We start from the raw sequence: 22,259 nt of genomic DNA, 5'->3' as shown, positions 1-22,259 counted from the left end.
GTAAATATAATTTTGGTAATGCAAAAGGGTTTTTCTACCCCAAGTCTTTCCATTCTTTATATCCCGCCGCTCTTGCGGAGTTAACCTTTGAATTTTAGCATTAGCTCTTTGGAGCCCATATTTGGAGCGACCGGGACCCCAAAATCGGTTCATGTCTGGAAGTTAGGTCGACAACTTCTTTAGGGCCGGTGCCTGTGATAGCGAGAAACCCTCAAGGTCTCGATGCCTATCGACTTTCGTGGGATAATAGCATTCGTGTGATCTGATAAAGGGACCCCTGGGGTGGTCTTGTCAGTATATTTCCCAAGGAAAAGGTGATGTTATCATGGCCAGAATTAATTAGCCTTCTGGGTAGGCGAGCAACCGCTGCTTTGCCCCTATATATTCATTCACTTGCTTCTCCAGTGGAGACTCTGCTACTCTGAGTAACTATTTCTTCCATAGAACTTGGTGTTTTGTGCTAGTTCTCTCGTCGTTTCAACTCAAAATCTTTGCCCAATTCTATATCCTCCTCCTCCTATTTTATCATTCTCGTTTACTTTACGAAGCGAGGGAGATCAAAAGGTATGCCAATTTTCTCGAGGAGAGGAATTACTAGCTCGCAGGCTTCAAAATGATAACCTCCTTCCTTGCCCTCGAACCTACTATCCAACGACATGGAAGACTTAGCATTGGCCTATCACTCGAATTCCATTTTATAGCACGCCAACAGGAGGGGGCTTCTTACAAAAGCACTCCAAGAACTCGCTTGAACTTTCAGAGAGAAGCAACTACTACTTCGCGGGCCTCGAGGTGCTTTGTCTCAAGGAGAGACTTTACGTTGGAGAGACCTCCCAACGTTAAAGGACATCGGGAGCACGCGTCAAGGTTCATCTCATCAATAGGGGAGGAACACCTCAAAATGATCAGAAAAGACTGTGGATGGGGAGAAGGAGTGGTACTGCAAGTACCTTCCTCCGAGGAGAGCATCATGACCCACGTTGAGGGATATTTGAGCATGTATATGCATCCCTTTATGTCGGGTCCCCACGACTGGGTTGTGCTTGAGTTCTATCAGAGATACCATGTTACTTTGGCGTAGGCTCGTCCATCCCTTTGGAAGATAACGCAGACGATAAGTTACTTTGCAGATAAGGCCGAGCTTGAATTTACCCTCAGTCATCTCGTGAGATTATATCGACCGCTACGTTATCGGGGTTTGATTACTCTACAACATCGATCCACCCGGTCTCCTGCCGTTGACGATGAAGAGAACGAGGACTGAGGATGGATGAGCCGATTCATTCAAATACGGACAATCAATATTATTCCTGGAGAGTTTCTGCCCTTTCTTGAGAAATGGAATTTCACACGTAAGTGTCATACCTGTATTTTTATCACTTTGTCTTGAGGCGGGCTCCATAACGACATTTTTCTGTTTCATTTTTTGTAGCGACTCCTTGGTTACCGAACGAGGTCCCTAATTTGGCCGAGTGGTCTCGTAAGTTGGCAGCTTGTTCGACCTATGATAAGCGCAGGTGGCGAGACCTGTCCAAGGGGAGATGGGAGGCAAAGCATAATGGTAGGCGCTTGGTGCCTTATTTCCCCGGAATGGTACTTTTCCTTTTAGCGTACTAACTTAGCCGCCGCAGGTATTAGAGATTTTTCCGAGATGAGGCCGTGCCCTCTAGGGGAGGAGGAGTGACTGTCGACCTCGAGGTCGAGGGTTGAGGATAAATGAAAAGGATCTCTAAGTTGTGAGGAGGCTTGCAGCGGGGCGAGTCCTTCTCAGCAGTTCAAAAGAGGCGATTCGATCGATCATCCAATTTCGGAGGCCTCAGTTTTTGAAAGGACATTCCCAGTTTTTGCTAAGGGTACTTCGAAGGGGAGGAGCACATGGTGCCTCCTTCTTTTCATACCAAAGGCGCTTCGGGGGACACTAATCCATTGGATATTGGCTTGGCCTTTGGCGAGGCTCAGCGGCTCGGCTTTATGGTAAGCTTTGGTAGTCGGCATAGGATTATTCCAGTTTCATACTCTTCCTTTCTTATTAATTTTTCTTTCGCAGGCCTTTGACAGGCTTAAGTCCGAGATGCTTCGCTATGAGGCTAGGTTGCGGAAAGCTTCAGATAGGGAGAAATCCTTTAAGCGTTTTTGCATGGGAAAGGAAAGCGAGCTGGTATCCCTGCGGTGTAAGGCAGATCGAAGCCAGAGTTGTGAGAGCTGCTTCAAAAGACAAGTATCCTATAATTCATGTTGACGTACACTCCTCCTTTCATTTTCAGAGATTAATGTCTCGATATTTCAGTTGTAGAGCAAAACGGAGGAGTTGGAACAACTTTGGGGTGAAGTTGGCCAGGCCAAACGTGAGTTTAACGAGCTGCGGGCTCATGCAGATGCCCAACTTGCGGCCAAGGAGAGTGCTTTGGATAAGGCTTCTGTCCTCGAGATGTAAGTTTGGACTGCTTGTGTGAACGATTTTGCCTGAATGAATATGATCGCAAGGCTCGAGTCCGAGCTTTCGAAGGCGAAGGCCGAGGTGGTGAATGCCCGGGCCGAGGCTGTAATGAGTGGCACTAGGGCAGGCTAGAAAGTGGTGGCCTATTTGAAGAGCGATGCCGCTGCTAAAGCTGAGCTAAGGAGAACCCTTGGTCGTGCGAGCAGTAGTAAAGAGTACGTGAAGTGCAAATCTCGGAGGGAAACTCTTGAGGAAATTCATGCCAGGGGTTTCAATATTTTGGAAGAGATCAAGCAATCCAAGGCGGAGGATTACGATGCCAAGTTCCTTTTGTCCGATGCCGAAGATGTCAAGGATGGGGCCATCGGGCCATAGTCCCCAAGGGGGACGTTTATTTCCTTCCCTGTCTTTGTGTATAGAACTTTCATAGTATGCTGTAAATGGAGCTTGTATTTTATTACATGTATAAGGGGGAAACCTCACGATTTTGTATCTTCTGGGTTTCTGTTTGCCGAGATTTTAGCTAGATCAATTGTCCTTTGAGTTGGTAGGAATCCTTAGATTCACGATATGGCTTTGGGGCTCATTAGGCTGGCCCGTAGGCTCTTACGCTTTTGGTCAATACGACCTTTTTAATTAACTATTTTGGGTTCAGTCTCCGAATCGGGTTTCAACTCGAGCTCATTCGACCCTCAAGTTTTGTATTTGTGCGGGCTGGTGACAATGGCTCTTATGCCTTGGGTCGAAGAAACCTTTTATGTATGTGGCCCTGAGGCTCATTAGGCTAGCGACAATAGCTCTTACGCTTTGCTCTTAGGCATATTTAGTTAACTATTTTGGGTTCAGTCTGCGAGTCGGGTTTTGACTCGAGCTCATTCGACCCTCAAGTTTTGGATTTGTGTGGGCTGGCGACAATGGCTCTTACACCTTGCGTCGAAGCGATTTTTTATGTGTGTGGCCCTGAGGCTCATTAGGCTGGCGACAATGGCTTTTACGCTTTGGGTCGAAGAGACCTTTTATAAGCTTTGGTTTTCCCTTGTTAAGGACCTTTTTGAAGTAATTTTTGCCCGACTCTTCAACGATTAAATAAAAACCTCGATTACGAGTCATTGTGTGGCGATGATCGAGCACCTCAGGAGGTTTGGCTCGGAGGTTGAGTATCTCGAAGCCTGTGATTTAGAGCTGACATGGTCGAAGCCTCTTTTGCCTATGTCGAGGGTAGCCTGTTTAATCGGTCCTTTTCGAAGTAGATTCGAAGTAATTGAAGGCCTGTGTTTTGCAGCGACGGTCAGGCGTCCCCGAGTGGCGTTAGTTTGTCTGGTATAGCCTTATGAACGTAGCCATTTGTGCTTGGCCGGACCCATTTTTGGTCCCGAGTGAAGCAGTTTAGGCGTCTATATTGAGGGTATGCTTTTTAGGGGTCTTACAAGTTTGATATATAGCCTTAACTTTGAGATAGGGTTTATGCCTTTAGTGAGGTCTTACAAAATTTCCATGCCTTTGAGGTCTTACAGTTTTTAGATACTTGGTACAAGTATGGTTCATGCCTTGCTTGAGGTCTTGCAGATACTGTTGCTGCCTTATGTAGGTCTTATGAGACCGAGTGTATCCGCTCGGGGTCTTATGGTCGAGTTTTTTAATGAATGGTGATTGGTGGCAGTCCCCGAGTCATCGAGGGTATTCTGGCTCGGGAGTCGTTACTTGTAGACTTGGTATTGCCTCATTGAGGGTTTACGATTTTAGCGATTCCGACCCTGAGGTCATGCGATTTTTGAGATTTTGACACCAGACCCCGAGTGTTCGGGACACTTTCGGCCTTGGAGACATTTCATGATTTTTATGTTGCCTTGTTGAGGGCTTATGAGTTTGGAGTCTCGAACTGGAGGTCGTTCAGATGTTGAATTGTCGATGCCAGTTCCCGAGTTTTCGGGGCATTTTTGATGGAGGAAACATTTTTGCGAAAATGATGAGTCTCTTTTGGAGTGTGAGATGCTTTGACAAAATGTATTCTTTGATTACTTGGTACAAGTATACATGTTTTCGCCATCAGAGGCTTGGCTATATGGACACGGTTCGTTCGACCATTTGGCCTAGTACATCGTTTTCCTATTGGGACCCTATTTGGCATTTTTTGGTCTTTCCGAGTAGATGGTCTTCCAGGGGGATACCCTCCAGTGTTCAAGGTTGATTGAAAAAGAAGCCTTGAATACTTTTCGAGTCTTCCTTAGGTAGCATGTGGATGTTGCCTCATTAAAAACCTTGCTGATAAAACCCTTTTCGGGACAAAAACTCGATCGAAGGAAAAGAGTGCAACAGATGTTTTAAAACCTTAAGGTCTTCGAGCTGGGTTAGCATTTTGACTGCTTCGGTCGGGTGCCTGCACAAAGGTTAGCATGAAATATAAAATGAAAAGGGAGATGGTTATACCTCAGTGGTGATGGCACTTTTTAACCTTGGCATTCGTTTGGAGGACGCGATATGGTCCTTTATTCAGATATAGCCGAGGGCGTGTCTTGTCGTTGCTATCCTATCTTCGGTTTATTTCTTAGTCCCTCTGCTGGTGGTGACTTGGTGTTTCGTCTAGTGGCAGCTGTCTCAAAAGATCATGTGGATGACATGTTGTGTCTCGTCCGCTTTGTTCTTTTTGGTTGTTTCTCTTTCTCGAAACTGATTTTTGGCTCGGTCGCTGAGGAATTCCCGAATGTGACCATTGTCGAGTAACCGGGCCACTTCCTCCCAGAGTTGCCAACAATCCTCGGTCCTGTGTCCCTACGTGTTGTGAAATTCGTACACTAAGTTATTGTTCCTTTATGAAGGATCCGATTGTACATGCCTGGGCCATCTGGCGTCTCTGATTTTACTGATGGCGAACACGATGTCCGATACATCGACATTGAAGTTGTATTTTGATAAGCGAGGTGCCTCTGTTGGCCCAGCGTTTCTATCGAACCCGGCTCTGTTGATGAGTCCCCGAGGATTCTGTCCTCGGTCAATCCTTCGATCGTTACGTGGTGGGTTGTGCCTCGGGGCATTCTTTCTGTCTTCGGTGTATGGCTGATATCTTTCTTTGTTTGGCTTTGGTTCCTTCGCCAAGAGCATGCTTGGGTATACTGAGCTCGAGGGGGCTCCCAGTTGGTCATCTTCGACCCTAATTTTCGACTGAAATCGGTTGTGGATGTCCGACCAAGTCACGGCGGGATATTCGACCAGATTCTCTTTCAGCTACTTTGAAGCCACCGAGCTTCGCTCATTCAGATCTTGAGTGAAAGACTATACCTCCCAGTTGTCAGAGACTGGTGGTAGTTCCATTCGTTCCATTTGAAAGCGAGATACAAATTCTCGCAGCATCTCGTTCTCCCTTTGCTTGATTTTGAAGACGTCGGATTTCTTTGTGGCCACCTTGATGGCCCCGGCATGTGCCTTTATGAAGGAATCTGCCAGCATGGCAAATGAGTCTATAGAGTTTGGGGCCAAGTTATGATACCACATCATTGCTGTCGCACCTCCTTTTTCCGCACCCGCGGGGCGTAGGGAGTTTTCTCCAATTGAAGGACAGTCGAAACGGGATTTATTTAATTGTTTCAGAGTCGCCACCTGGGAATTTTAAGACGTCCCAAGTCATCGGTTTTAATCCCTGAATCGAGGAGAATATGACTCTGTTTGTTATTCTGCGAACCAGAAATCCTGAGTAAGGAATTCTGTTAATCCGGAAGAAGGTGTTAGGCATTTCCGAATTCCGTGGTTCTAGCACGGTCGCTCAACTGTTTTTATTCTTGGCTTAATTATCTTGATTTTTACTAAATACGTTTTTATTGCATGATTTTATTACCGCTTTTATTTATTGTTTACAATTATATAAACGAATTACGCGTACGTATATTCGTATTATATACCTTTTATAATTACAGAGGATCGTGCCACGCATACGTGTACACAATAAAATTGACCATATTATAGTTTTAAAAAAAATCATATGTTCGAGATTTAAAATAAAATTAGGAACATCATCACCCTTATATTTAAACAGTGAACTGCACATCTCGGGTTATATGAAATTATTTTAACATCCTCGGAGAAATCCCTTTTATTAAATATTCACTCGAAGTTGCGCGAACGCATAATCTGAATTTGCTTTTAGAAATATAATCAGGTTACGCGAACGCATCCCTAATTATGCCAAATATTCTTAATGGTAGTATAGATTTTCCACAAATTATATCCATACATTCTTTTGTGAAAATCATGAGAGATTCCCATTTTTTGAGATGCCCTTAAATTCTTTGAAAAGAATTCACAATTTATTAAATGTTGACCGTTGATTATATTTTTCGCGTATGAATTATATTCCTCCAGACTATTCAAATTTAAAGAAAAGAATAAACATATGATTAACACTATTTTTTAGCAAATACAACATATATATACTAAAATGTGAATAGCGTATGAAACTAAAAAAAATTCAATTCTTGAAAGGAAATGATATTTTTCGAAGAATTCTCATTATTCATTTGCAACGAATGTTATTATTCACATTCTTAAACTTGTTGCACATTATAAATCTAATCTTTTTCTACATTGCTTGTTCTTAATCTAATAGGCGAAACTATTTTAATTAATTCTGCTTATGATTGAGTTTGGGATATATACACATAATCAAACAAATTTGATTCTCAATCTATGTGAATTATTGCTAAACACTACTTTCGCATTTTATAAATTCCTAGGCCCTTTGTCATTAAGAAAGAGAATAAGTCTACTTGTTGACTTAATAAAATGATATTGCATACAACATTATTCACCATATCTTTGACATTGTGAACATAGCGGATTTTACTAAGGCAACTTTCAACTATTGATTATAAACATAACCGTTGTTATGCCACAATATAGCAAAATGCAACCAACATCACCTAGCTTTAAACAACAACCAACTACTAACCAAATAGTCCAATAATGTATTTTTCCTTGATATTTTCATATTATGCTGCACCTAACTAACAATACCATAAAGTTCAAATAATGGCCAAATTTCTGTCATGTTCCTTATTTTGACAGTTCAAATATGACTAAACTAATGAGATTTCGGAATGGCTAACATTATTACAAAGCTTTTATACGAATTACAAAATAAGATAATTAACTTATAGCTATCGTGTTGAATTCACTACTAGTTAACTAACATGAAACACAACTGAAATTTAAACTAATGAACTCGGACGAATGGAAAACAGAATTATAATTTCTAAGCTTCATTTATTTGTCATGTTGAAGCTCTTCATAACATGAATTTAAAAGATATGTACCTGGAAATGAAGGTAGAAGGAGTAAATTTCAGCAATAATAGCAGCAACAAAACACCGGCAGAATATACCAATAACACAGCAAGTCTGAACAAGACCCGTTAACCCAGATGAACAGTGACAGAAACTTGAGAATTTTTTTTTCAGATTCAAGCTGAACAATATCCACAAACAAACAACGGACAGATTCTAGAAGAATAACATTTTTCAGATTTCAGTTTATTTCCTGTTTCAGATTCCTATTTCTGATTTTTCTGTTTCTGCTTTTGTATCTATTTCAGATTGTGTGTGTGTGTGTGAATGTTCTCTTTTCTATTTCTTTCTGTTTTCTTCCTCTCTTTCCTTTTCTTACAAAATAATCTGAGTTCTTTTCTTTTCTTCAAAATCTCAGTCTTAAAAAATCTCTCTCCAAAATCTCCCTTAAAATCTGTGTCCTGCTTCCTGTATTTATACAGGTCTGTCCCTTTCTTTTTTAAGTGTTGCCTGGACCCCTTCTTTCTTTTAAAATCAGAAAATCCTATTCAAAAATCTGCTTTTGACTACTTTAAATCCCATTAAGTGAACTTTTCCTGATTTCCAGCATTCCATTACCCTTTGTTTCCCATTATTACATTAAACTAATAGCCACTAACATTCCACTTTCAGCACACTACTATTAACATATTACCATCACTGTTTTATCCCAGAAATACCCCAGAAATCCTACTGTAATTACTGTTATTACTGCCTTTAAACTTAAATTCAGAATCTGATACAAAACAGATTAAAAAAAATATGTTCAAACCTAACTATCAACCTGAATTAAAACAGCTAATACCAATTCTCTTAAGTTCTAGACTGAATCTTAACTGAGAATGTACTTTTTCTAACACAATGGTATCTAATCAACACTTGTGAAATTGAGTTTAAACCTAACATCACAATAACATTACACTGAATTCAGTACAATAATTCAAACTGAACTTCAACTTTTGAACTAAAATCAAACAAATAGGAGCATTGTCAATATATTGACAATGCCCTGAAACTTAATGTTCAGGAAACAATATACATACAACATTTATTCTGACAGACTTATTGATTTACAAACGAGTATTAATTAAACTGATTATCTACAACATTTGTCAACAAACAGTCTATAGAAACAGATTGTTTTCAATCAGTATTATCATAAACGAGAATTCATAATATAACTAATCGACGAACTTAATCGAGTCGATTACACACATTGTAAATAATCATACTGACAGAAACAATGGTATAATTAGGATCAAATAGACGGGTATAAGGCAGAATCACAGAATTGACTAGAAAATTATGAAAAATTAAACAGACTAATGAAACAAACATAAAATACACGTAGAATACACATAAGAAATAGAAAAAATACCTCTGAACCTTCAAATTCAACCGGACTCAAACTCAACTTGGATTCGGACTTTTGAAATCAAACAGACCTTAGTCGAAGTATTTTCAACTGAAAATACTTCGACTAAGGTCGATTAAACCTCAATCCCTCGTTTGAATTGAAAAAATTCCAAGATTGGAAATTTTTTAGGGTTTCAGATTTTGGATCTTAAATCCGAACACTTCTGGGCAGATTCGAAGGGAACCACAGATGACACAAGGGTGAGGGAAGCCTAGGGGTCATTTGGTGTTAATTTGGAAGGAATCTGAGTGAGTTCATTTTTGATTCGAACCTTCAAAAGAAGATTCGAAGAGTTCTGAGGGGATTCGAACCAAACCAACACTAGATCCATAGCTAGGGTATCTAGGGGAAGCTGTGGTGTTATTTTGGAAGCCATTGGAAAGGGTTGAGTTTTCAGACCAACTTTCGATTTAATATTCGAAGAGTTGGGGTCTGATTCGAAAGAAACTAAAGTCAGATCCGTGAAGAGGGGGTTGTGAGGAGTCTGGGGTGTTGAGGTGGTGACCGACGGCGTTGTTGCCGCCGGGTTTCAGGCGATGGGATGCTAGGGCGGCTAGGGTTAGGGGTGGGTTTTGGAGAAGATGATGAATAGTGAAGAGGAGGGGTGTTTAGTTAGGGGCCGGGGTAGGGGTTTTGGCCTTATATAGGGGAAGGGTGGATTGATGCTGACCGTTAGATCAGGCAGAATGAATGGCCAGGATCCGTTCATTAAACCAAATGATGTCGTTTGGTTTAATGCCAGGGTCGGACTAAGTCTGGGTAGTGGGTCGGGTAAGGATCACGGGTTAGGGTGATGAGATCTCAGCCGTTGGATGGATTTGATCCAACGGCCATTGATGAAATACGACCAAACGCTGTCGTTTTGGCTCGTTTAAATTGGACCGGACAGGTTTGTTTGGACTGGGCTATGTGGCTTACTTTGTTTGGGCCTGGGTTTAGGTCCAGGTCCGATTTTTCTTTTTTACAACTTATTTTTTATTTTCTAATTTTATTCTTAGTTATTAAAATCTTAATTAAAATTATAAAAACAAAAATTACCCTTACAAAAATATTAATTACCTTTTGACAACTATTTAACACATAGACAAAATATTAATCACACAGTGGAACATTTAAAATAGAACAAATGCATCTTTTTTTTGTGATTTTGTTTAAATCAATTATTAAATGCATAATTAAATCCTAGATATGCATGAAACATATATTTTAATTTTAATTTTGTTTAATTATAACAAAGCAAACATTTACGGACAACACAAATAATTAACAAACACCACACAAATTCTAAAAATTGCCCTCTAAAAGAGATTTATTTTATTTATTTTTGATTTATTTTGGAGTTATTTTCGGGAGGCAAAAATCACGTGCTCACAATTGCCCCTTTAGAAAGTGTTTCTTCGAACTTTTTTAGCAGGGCGGACTCGATCTCGTCGTCCTTCAGGTCGTTACCCTTTACGGCACAGGTGTAAGCGGTAACGTTCTCGTTGGGGTCCGAGGTACCGTTATATTTCTGTAGGTCTGACATTCTGAACTTCTTCGGAATGCATTTCGGGGCCGCTTCCTGTGGGAACGACTTCTGTACAAACTTCTTTGAGTCTAAACCTTTCAAGATCGGGGGTGCTCCTGGAATTTGGTCGACCCTGTAGTTGTAAGTTTCGACCTTCTTATCATTGGCTTCAATCATTTTCTCGCCAGATTCGATCCTTCTAGCGAGGTCCTCGAGCATCTTTACGACAACAGGGTCGGCTATTGACCCGTTATTGCTCGATATCTCTGGTACCTATTCGGCCGGGGGAGCTGGCCCTGGTGCTACTGTGCTAGGAGTTTTCTGGTGACTTTGCAGCTGAGCAGTAGCCAGCTGTTGTGCCTGCAACATTTCAAAAATAACATGAAGGCTAACCTCCCATTCTTCCCTGGTTTTGGGATTTTCTGAGCTTCCTGTGGATCTCCTTGGTGCACACTCCTGTTGGTATGTGAGCTTATATCGACCTGCTGGGCGTCGCGTGAACCTACGTCCGGTGGAATTGGTCCTGGTGCGTTCTCAAGATTTCATGGTGGCACACCAACACTTGGAGCAGCCACACCGTTCTCTCCGTGGTTTTCAAGATTGTCGTTTTCAACTTTATTTACTGAGCTGGGCATTTTGACCTGAAATTGAAGATCTGGACAAGAAAGGGTGTGAAAGATAACTTGCGTTGTGTAATGAAACTAGCAAGAAAATAATCACTATTATTTTTAGCCCCACGGTGGGCGCCAAACTATTTACCGTGAAAATGGGTAATAACAATTAAATTTGATTATGTGACTCTAAAAATACGTGATCTATTTTTATGCTAGTTGTTAAGCAGATGATGTTATGTGTGAGACTTAGAAACGAGATAAGAATTAAGGATAAGGTAGTAATCAAACCGATTGGTTAACAATCGAGGCCTCGAGCTTGTTGATTCGGGGGCCTCGAGGTCGATTCCGGAGCTCGGCTGTGAGCTATCGAAGGTGGTCTAGGTATGACTAACAGTTATAATAAAATCAACGGAGGCTCTTTATGGCCAATGAGAAGCAATAAATGATGAACAATAATGAAGATAATAAATGGAAGCAATAATATCACGAGAATGTGTTAGAGAACAGAGAGAATGTTCTTGTATATTTCGTGTAGAGCAACTGAAGCAACATAGATTTACAAAATGACAAGGATCCCCTTTATATACGAGGGGGATCCCAAGATAGTACAAAATGCATTAGTTACAAAGATATAGAGATGGGACAACTAGATGACGTCCTGATTCGGGTTTAGAGTAGTTCACTAGGCTCTGTCAATCCTAACCGTGTACCTTGGGAACTCCCCATTTCTACTATAGTTGTGATCATTACTACCCTGAGATCGAGTGTCGATGACCCTCGAGGGAGTATACTCGGCCGCGACCTCGAGCCGTCGAGGTGATCTCCCGAAGTGCCTTAATGACAAGAAATTGGACCCTCCGATTTCACCGTATACAATATTATAGCAGGTTACTTACCTGGTTATCACTACAAGAAAACAGTAAAATTGTGACGGACGGTTCTGTCACAATTCCGTCACAAATTTGTGTTTGTGACGGAATTGTGACAAAAACGCGGACGTCCCAGAACCTTTGGTCGTAAATATTTTTTGACGGATCAAATTTCGGTCACAAATTTTTGTGACAGATTTATGACAAAAATCGCCCGTCACAATATAGAGCCCTGCGTGTAGCTTGATTCCGTCACAAAATAGAGACAGATATGTGACAAATATATCCGTGAGAAAAATTGTGACACAATAGTTTTCGAGACAAATTTATTTATCTATTCACAACAATTGTGACAGAATATTTTGTCACAAATAAATTGTGACAAAATTTCCATCACAAATTGACAATTTGGCAGCTATATTGGTGACAAATTTGGGACACATTATACGTAATATTTGTGACACATTAGTTTCCATCACTATTTAAGAATTTGGTGAATGTTTTTGACCAAGTAGATCTGTCACAAATTTAATTTTGGACTTTTTGATTTAATAAATAATTAATACTAATACTTATGCAAAAATTAGCTAAAAGCATAAAGACAACTAACAAACATAATATGAAATAGTATATAATAAAACATAGGAAGTTAAAACATGCTAAAACATAAGTTCTACTAGAAAAAGTCTAAACATATTAAAAATTACAAAGCATCCAACAATCAAAAGCCTGCCAACGTTAAAATAGCACTTAGAGAGTATCCAAGTAGCTAAAGTCTAACAATTGGTGAGTCCCTGTGAAAGGGAGTAGGACCACCAGATGATAATGCCATTCTGTTGATTCAAACGCGAGACCTCTTGCATGGTCCACGCGCTCTTGAAGAATCCTCTCTTGTGTTTCTCTCATGCGCAACACCTCCTCCTCAAGCACTTTGAGAGTCGCAGCTTGAGAGCCCAATCCATACACACGCACCGACAACATGCATCCAAGTATAGGCCATTTTGAACTTCTTGTGAATCATCGGAATAGCAGCAACCATCGCAGCTTCCATTTTATCAAAATAAGAAACTAATGAGAAGTAATATACAAAAATTTCCTATAATTAAGTTTTACAGCTCACTCACATAAGCAACTAAAGAAGCAAAGTTCATTATATGTAGTTTAAAACTTGAATCACATATGCAAAGAAGCAATTCTCTAAAACTCATAAAAATAATATTGTCATATATCAACTTATCATTGTTTAACCAAAAAGTGGAATTTCGGTCAAAACTTTAATTTAGAAGAACCCGAGTTACTGATAATCAAAAAATGTATAAGAGAAAGTAATTTGGCTAGCAATAAGATAATTAGAAGAAGATAAAGTAAACCAATGTATTCATATAGTCTTTCGTGTCTTTACAATTGACTCATTCTTTCCCTTTTATAGCTATCTTGGAAATATGCATTTTGCCTTTGTCATAATATGGCCATTATAGACAATTAAAGACATTAAATGCTATGTTACATAATCATTGTATTTTAATACAAATTCTCTAATATTTTTAGTATTTAATGCTCATTAAATACTGTATCTGTACTCTCTTGTGCTGTCAGATTCATTCTCCTTGATTCTTGGACTTAAATAAGTATGGGCGTTGAATCTTTTGAGTATCCGCTCGTACCTCCTCTTATGCCTCTGCTCGTATCTGTTGCAACTCGTGCCTCTTTGCCAATCATAACTCTTTGACCAGTCTACGTGTCATGACACATCATCTTCCAATCACTTTAATATGTAAACTCAATTTTTCCCAATACAGATAGTCCCTCCACTTGCCATTTATTCATCAATTGAATATTTGGGAAGTTGAATTCATTAAAACGGGAATTTTTGTCACCATTAATGCTATAGCAAAATCAACGCTTCATTTGTCACTTCCATTTAATGCTCTTCACGCGTGGCACCCCTTTTACTGGTTCTGCAACTTTGCAGTGCTTTTAGGGCTTTTTCACGGCTTCACTAACCACGAAGCGTCAATTCTCATTATGACTTTTCCATCATTGCACCTTTTCCTTTGACGGTTGCTTCGCAGTATAAATATAGTTTTCTTCTTTGTCTTTATCACATAAAGTTCTCAAAATATTCAGTTCTTGAATCTTTGTTTGTTTCTTCCTCGTACTATCATGTATTCATCAAACCCTAACCCTAGAAGGGTCCCCATAGTTGATAACTTCCCTAATGCCTCTAGTAGGAGCAAAAGAGGAGGTAAGCTTCATAATTTAGGATCTTCATCCTTGCGTGGTTCTTCTCTTCCTTCGCCTAGTTCTGACCCTTCTTCTAGAACTAGAGGTTCTCTTTCACACAGATCTTCTTCTAGAGGTAAGGAATCTTTTGAACCTTTTCGTGAACCTCTAGTAGAGGAGATAGTTCCTGTGGAACTATCTTTCTATAATGACAGAGAATCTCTTAGAAATCAAGTATCTTCTTTAGATCGTGCTGATATCTATCCCACTCAAGTCACTAAAGGTTTGATTTCTTTAGTACGTAGAGACTGCCATTAGAGTCATGACTTTCCTATCATTATTCCCAATCCGAATCAAAGAATTACCTCTTACTTAGCCGGATTTTCCTTTGTCTATACGTACCCTTTCATATTAGGATTCAAATCTGCTATTGATCCTGTTATACTCGAGTTCATTCATTTCTTTGATGTTTGCTTAGGTCAAATTGGCCCAATAATATGGAGGGTTGTTGCTTGTTTGAGGCATTTGACCAACATAGCCAGTGTGCCTTTTACTTGCCCACATCTAATTCATCTTTACTCCCCTAGACTCTTTCGTAATGACGTTTTTACACTAGTAGCCAGGAGCAAAAGAGTTCTAGTTAGCCCTGAAGATGACAAAGACCGTGGCTGGTATGCCAGGTTTGTTGCTGCCCCCACTGTTAGTTTAGTGGGTAATGGGAACGTTCCCTTCCCTGAGAAGTGGAATTTTTCATGTGAGTCTTCTAACTTTCTTGTACCTTTTTCTTCAATTTTGTTGATTTTTCTAATTTTACTTTTGTTTTCTAGCAACCATGGGAGTTGTGGAAGATGTTCCCATTTTCCGTGATTGGGTAGGAAAGCTGTTGAGTATTGCACCAATGGATGGTAGATCTTGGAAGACCCTTTCCCAACGTTTTGGTTGGAAAGTAAGAACTCATGGTAAGAGCTTTTATTTTATTTTACATATTGTTTTTTCCAGAACTTATCTCAATCCTTCTTTCTATCAGGATTTGCTATTCGAGGAGTTACTGCTGAGGCGGTTGCGGCTTCTCGTATATCTTTGGAAAGGGATCAAGAAATAATTCTGGGCTCTTCATAGAAAAGAAAAGCCGTTGATGACCAAGATTCCGAAGAAGATGAAGACAGGGGTTCCTTGGTAATAAGGCCACGAGCTCGTAGACACATTATTTCCGATGATGAAGCAGAAGCATCCCCCTGCCGTTCTATTCTTCTTACTGAATCTATTGAAGCCCCGATAGTGATCCCTGATGATGTTGATGATGCTCCCGCTGCTGCTCATGATTCTGTTGAGCAACTTTTTGACCGCGGGTTTGGTAGTGAAAGTTTAGGTCCCGTTTCTGATAAAGCTCCCTTGGCTTCTTTTTCTCCTCCCGTACCGGTGACTCCTACTTTGCCGATTATGGCTGCTTTCGTTCCTCCCCAGGCTATTATTTACTACTTCTATTGTTCCTCCTTCGACAATTCCTCCTCCACCTACTCACCATGTTGAGGTTGGCTCCTTAAGTAGGAGTGGTTCTATGAGGCAAGTGATTATTGAAGTCCCCGCTGAGGGCAACCTTTTAAGGAAATTGGGTCAAGCATATGTGTGGCTAAAGCCTTTAATTGGTCATGTTGAGAGTGCCAAGCTAGAGAGCCATATTTCTTTGACTTTGATGAATGATATTGTGCATGCTTCTTTAAAGGTATTCCTTTTTTCTAACTTTTACTTTGTCATTTTTCTATCTTTGGGATTCTCATTTCCCACCCTTTCCCCATTTTTAGGCCAATCTCATCGGCACGGAGATGATGAAAAGGGTTACCCTCTCAGAGCAGTTAGTGCGTGATTACCAATTGGAGGCATATAATTGGAAGGAACAGTATGAAAGTTTTCAGATCGACGTAGAGTTCTTAAAAGAAAGTAAAACTACTTTGGAGCAGCAGGTGCGGGCTTTGACTTCGGAATTGACAGTTGAAAAGGCTTCCTCCAGTCAAGCAAATAAGGAAAAGGCTCGCCTTGAAACTTCTTTTTCCGAGAAGCTTTCCAAGGCAAGTGAAGATATTAAAGAGTTGAAGGCTCTCTTGGATGCAAAAGAAGCCTATGCTGGTGAACTCGTCCAGAATTTGACTCAAGCCCAAAAAGACCTCCGGGTTTTTTCTGATAAGGTTTGTTCCTTAGAAAACTCCCATGCCTCTCTTCAAGCTTCTTATGAATATGCCTTGGCTGAAAATGAAAAGCTAAAGAATGAAATCGCTGACTGGGAAAGAGATTATGAGATCCTTGAAGATAAGTCTGCCATTGAAGTGAGTTGGGCATTTTTGAATTCTCGTCGTGATACCCTTGTTGAAGCTAGCCAAGAGAATTTTAACTTGGAATTTGAATTAGCTAAGATCAATGAAACTATCAAGAAGACTCAGCAGAACCAAGATTTTCCTTCTCCCGTGGTCAAAGCTTCCGCAAATGTTGAAGATGATACGGGTATCCCCACTCCTTCAAGCCAAGTTGAACCCGCTGCTGTTGATGTACCTGCTTCAGTTCCTTCATCTTCTCAGTGACAAGTTTAAGTTGTTTGAATTCCTTTGTCTCTTCTTTTCTTTTTGGAAAATTGTGGTTAAAACCCTTGGTCTCATTTGAGGGTTTGTTTTGGAAACTTAAGTCCCCAGACCTTTTATGGGGCAATATGTATAAATAATTTTCAGTTTATGACTAAGTTCATACTTTGTCTAAGCTTTTTAATATTAAGAAGTTTTTCGTTACTATTTGAACTTCTGTTTTGTTTATTCTTGCCTTTATTTCTAAGGACTTACTGAATAACTTGCATTTTTACTCTTCAAAAAATGCTTTTGTTAACTTCATGAATACTTAAATTAATCATGAATTTTATAAAAGAGGGCCTTTTTATATTCGACATATAATGACGAAGACGTCTCAACTTCATAACGGTGTTAATATATGATAAAGGAAATAGGAATACACATGTTTCTGAAAATAACTTTGACAAGTTTTTATTTGAACTTTGTCTAGTTTTGAATAACACTTTACATGTATTTGAATTACATCTACAACTTTCTCGTAACTGTTTTTCTTATAAAAGATTTAAAAAAGAAAAATAAACATGAGGTTTTTATTTATAACCCGTTTCAGTACATTGCCTTTACCCTAGCTATGGTAAGGTCTTTCTTTAGGCTTAGCTCGTGACTTTGCTCTATACTTGACTCATTCATTGAGTACACGAGGTTTTTATTTATAACCCGTTTCAGTACATTGCCTTTACTCTAGCTATGGTAAGGTCTTTCTTTAGGCTTAGCTCGTGACTTTGCTCTGTACTTGACTCATTCATTGAGTGAACTTTTCAGGCTTGATATTTGATTATTTTTCAATCTTCTTTGCCTTATTTATACACATGCCCGTGTATATTATATAGTCCCCCAAGTGTTTGAGCGTTGAAGTATGAGGCCTCGAGCACTTTATTATTCCTCTTATTTGGTCCTTTCCCTGAAAAGGAAAAAACATACGGGACTCGGGGGTGTGATTATAGATGAATACTGCTTAGCCCGTTTGAATTTCTATCAGAATAATTGTAACCCTAGACCGGGAAGTTTAATTTATTCCACGTGCCTTGCAGGTTGTGACTCATCATTTAGTACGGGCTAGCTTTTTTCCTATCATCTAAAATCGTTAGTAAAATTTAACAATTCAAAAATTAAATTTTAAAATACGAATACCTAACCGTGGGTATTTCTTAGAAATAGTATCTCTTCAGGCGAACAACATTCTAATATGAAGGTAGTATCTTGCCATCCATTGTTTCCAGCTCGTATGCTCCTTTACCTGCAATATCACGAATCCTATAGGATCCTTCCCATGTTGGACTTAATTTCGCTGCATTAGCTGCCTTCATAGATTGAAAAACCTTTTTGAGCACGAAGTCCCCAATTTTGAAGAATCTTAGGCGTGCTTTTCGGTTGTAGTATCGTTCTATGACATGCATTTGTGCTGCCATTCTTATCAGTGCAACTTCCCTTTTTCCTTCAAGTAGATCAAGATTTATGCGCATTTCTTTGTTATTAGACTCTTCTGATGCATGTGTAAATCTTGTACTTGGCTCTCCTATCTCAACTGGAATTAAAGCTTCAGCTCCACAAACCAATGAAAATGGTGTTTCTCATGTACTTGTTTTTGCTGTTGTGTGGTATGCCCATAAAATACCAGGTAACACTTCTGGCCAATTACCTTTGGACTCCTCTAAACTTTTCTTTAAATTGTTGATAATGATTTTGTTTGTTGACTCAGCTTGCCCATTACCCACTGGATGATAAGGTGTGGATGTAATTCTTTTGATCTGCCAACTTCAAAAGAACTCTGTGATTTGCGTGCCTATAAATTGAGGGCCATTGTCGCATACGATTTCCTTTGGTACACCAAATCGGCATATGATATTCCACCAAATGAACTCTTTAACATCTTTTTCATGCATCTGTTTGAATGCTCCTGCTTCCACCCATTTAGTAAAATAGTCAGTGAGTACGAGCAAAAATTTTACCTGTCCTTTTGCTTGTAGTAGTGGATCCACGATATCCATCTCCCATTTCATAAACGACTACAGTGCAGTGACCGGATGTAGCAACTCTGTAGGTCTATGCATATTATTACCGTACCTTTGGCATTTATCACATTTAGCCACGAAACTTTCCGCTTCTTCTTCCATTTTGGGCCAATAATAACCTGCACTTATTAGGGTTCTTACCAGTGATCTTCCTCCTGCATGATTCCTACAATGCCCCTAGTGTATTTCTCTCATTACGTATTCTGTCTGAGAAGGTCCGATGCATCTTGCTAAGGGACCGCCGAACATTTTCTGATAAAGATTGCCTTGCTTTAAGCAATATCGAGCAGCCTTTTTTCGAAGCGCGTGAGCTTTCCTCTTGTCTTCAGGAATGATACTATTCTACAAAAAGACAACAATCTCGTTCCTCCAATCCCAGGTTAAGTTATTAAAATTTACCTCATTTTTATCTGGATCGAGCACTGAATGAAACAAATGTATTACAGAAGCATTTTCATTGCTTGCCACGTCTGCTGCAGATGCAAGATTAGCTAAGGCATCCGCCTCAACAGTTTCATCTCTTGGTATTAGCATAACCTTCTAGGTTTGGAATTGCCTGATTAGATCCCGTACCTTCTCTAAATACTGTTGCATTCGTGCTTCCCTAGCGGTATAAGTCAAGCATTTGGTTAACCACGAGCTGCGAATCGCTCATGATTACAATCTGATTAATGCCAAGTTCTCGTGCCAGTTCTAAACCTGCAATCACTGCCTCATACTCTACCTCATTGTTAGTTATAGAATGATATTTAATGGCTTGTCGAATGGTTTCACCCGTAGGTGGTACCAAAACAATCCCTAAGCCTAACCTTTATGTTAGATGAACCATCAACAAATAAGGTCCAAATTCCTGGGTTAGCTCCGTTGAGCACCTGCAATTCTTTTTCTGCTTCTAATTGCATCCCTTGGCTAAAATCAGCCATGAAATCAGCTAACACTTGAGATTTTATAGCAGTTCTAGGTTGGTATGTGATATCATATTCACTTAATTCTATAGCCCACTTGGCTAACCTACTTGACAACTCATGCTTGTGTAATATATTGCGTAATGGATAAGTAGTTACTACAATAATAGGATGACATTGAAGATAAGGCCTTAATTTTCTAGATGCCATGATTAATGCAAGTGCAAGCTTTTCTAATTGAGGATACCGTGTCTCTACATCTAATAAAGATTTGCTGACATAATAGATCGGAGATTGTTTACCCTAGTCCTCTCGGACTAAAACAACACTTACCGCTACTTCTGAGACGACAAGGTAGATGAGCAGTCTTTCCCCAACCTTTGGTTTTGCGAGAAGTGGCGGATTTGATAAGTATGTCTTCAAATTTTTGAGTGCCTGTTGACATTCCTCGTTCCATTCGAAATGATCTTGCTTTTTAAGAGCTGAAAAGAATTTAAAGCACTTTTCTGATGATTTAGAAATGAATCTTCCCAAGGCTGCAATTCTTCCTGTCAACCTCTGCACTTCTTTTTTGCTTGTAAGTATGTCAGGGATTTCTTCAATGGCCTTAATCTGTGTGGGATTCACTTCAATACCACGGTTAGAGACAAGAAAATCTAAAAACTTACCTGATGCAACACCGAATGCACACTTCTCAGGATTTAATTTCATATTAAATTTTTGCAAAATCTGAAATGCATCAGATGAGTGTGATATATGATCCCCTGAATGTTGAGTTGTGACAAGCATGTCGTCTATATATACTTCCATAGTTTTCCCCAAATGTTCTTGAAACATTTTAGTCACTAGTCTTTGATACGTTGCACCAGCATTTTTGAGACCAAAAGGCATTACTTTATAACAGTAAGTCCCCCTGTCAGTTATGAAGGAAGTTTGTTCTTCATCTATCAGATCCATTTTGATCTGATTGTATCCTGAATACACATCTAAAAAACTTAATAATTCATGTCCTACAATAACATCAATTAGTTGATCTATATGTGGTTGTGGAAAAGAATCTTTAGGACAGACTTTGTTAAGGTCTGTGTAATCTACACAAACTCGCCACTTACCATTCTTCTTCGGTACCACAACAGTATTGGCTAACCAATTAGGATACTTTACCTCACGAATAGACCCAATCTTTAGTAATTTTTGAACCTCATCTTGAATCACCTGATTTTTGAAAGTTCCTTGCTTTCTCTTCTTTTGCTTGACAGGAGGATACGATGGGTCTTCAATTAATTTGTGAGTCATTACCTCCGGTGGTATTCCTGTCATATCAGAGTGGGACCAAGCAAAGCAATCCACGTTAGTTTTCAAAAATTTAATCAACTTACCTTTCATGTCCTGGCTTAGATTGGCCCCTACATAGACTTTCCTATCAGGCCATTGTGCAAATAACACCACAACCTCTAGTTATTCAATTGTTGTCTTGATATTTTCATTTTCCTCTGGTTCTTGAATGGTATTTGGCCTTGAGTCCACATCTGTTCGCCTTTGTTCAGTTGAGGTTTGTGTTGTGGTACCCTCAACTGGATTCTGTGATTGCTATTTTTCTTCATTTCTCGTACTTGAATTCGCTACAAAGTTGATTTTCCTGGATGTAAGTTGGTCCCCATGGATTTGACATATTCCCCAATGGTGATGGAAATTTATTAACTTGATGCAAAGTTTGATGGAACGACATCCATCTCGTGGATCCATGGTCTCCCAAGGATCATATTGTAAGCCATCTCCATATCTACTACCTGAATCTTTGTATCTTTGACAACTCCTTCTACGAATGCAGTAAGTATTACCTCTCCTTTCGTCACGACACTGGAATTGTTGAATCCAGATAGAGTATGCGCCTTTGGTATTAATTTATCTTCAGCTTGCATCTCACATAATACTCTTAATAGAATAATGTTCACGGAACTACCTAGATTAATCAAAACTCGTTTTACATTAGTATCATGTACAAGTAGAGATATTACTAGTGCATCGTTATGAGGAGATAATACGTCATCCACATCTACATCATCAAACGTAATGCTTTCTTCCTCTAAAACATGTCGCATCCGTTTCCCTTGGGTAATTATGACTTTGGAAATTTTATTGGTTGCTGTGTACGTCACACTATTGATGTCTTCACCTCCACTTATAACGTTGATGGTCCTTTTGGGAGAAGGTGGTTTAGGGGGATCCTGCCTATTCTTCATGTATGCTTGCTTACCTTTCTCACTAAATAACTCGGTGAGATAACCCTATTTTAACAAATGATCAACTTCACTTTGTAAAAACCTACAGTCTGCCGTTTTATGCCCGTG

General features: G+C 39.6%; 1 protein-coding gene across 1 annotated transcript; it reads right to left on the bottom strand.

Moving 5' to 3' along the window:
• Positions 1 to 18,172: 18,172 nt before the first annotated feature.
• On the bottom strand, positions 18,173 to 21,228 carry LOC138879036 (uncharacterized). Its single transcript, XM_070158610.1, has 9 exons — positions 21,021 to 21,228; positions 20,577 to 20,882; positions 20,242 to 20,390; positions 19,403 to 19,540; positions 19,202 to 19,345; positions 18,941 to 19,034; positions 18,803 to 18,888; positions 18,631 to 18,739; positions 18,173 to 18,516 (listed from the first exon to the last, which is right to left on the bottom strand). The coding sequence occupies exons 1-9, from the start codon at positions 21,226 to 21,228 to the stop codon at positions 18,173 to 18,175; spliced, it is 1,578 nt and encodes a 525-aa protein (XP_070014711.1).
• Between the last annotated feature and the right edge of the window lie 1,031 nt (positions 21,229 to 22,259).

This window comes from Nicotiana sylvestris, chromosome 10 (assembly GCF_000393655.2).
Source record: "Nicotiana sylvestris chromosome 10, ASM39365v2, whole genome shotgun sequence".
Lineage (NCBI taxonomy): Eukaryota > Viridiplantae > Streptophyta > Magnoliopsida > Solanales > Solanaceae > Nicotiana > Nicotiana sylvestris.
The sequence above is the reverse complement of the archived record's forward strand: the minus strand, read 5'-3'. Positions and strand labels throughout refer to the sequence as shown.

Coding starts and splice junctions, on each gene's coding strand:
- LOC138879036 (XM_070158610.1), bottom strand. CDS start 21,228: ATGACAGGAATACCACCGGAGGTAATGACTCACAAATTAATTGAAGAC. Junction 18,889..18,940: donor TACTACAAGCAAAAGGACAG/GTAAAATTTTTG, acceptor GGGTGGAAGCAG/GAGCATTCAAACAGATGCAT. Junction 18,740..18,802: donor TTGGTGTACCAAAGGAAATC/GTATGCGACAAT, acceptor TGAAGTTGGCAG/ATCAAAAGAATTACATCCAC.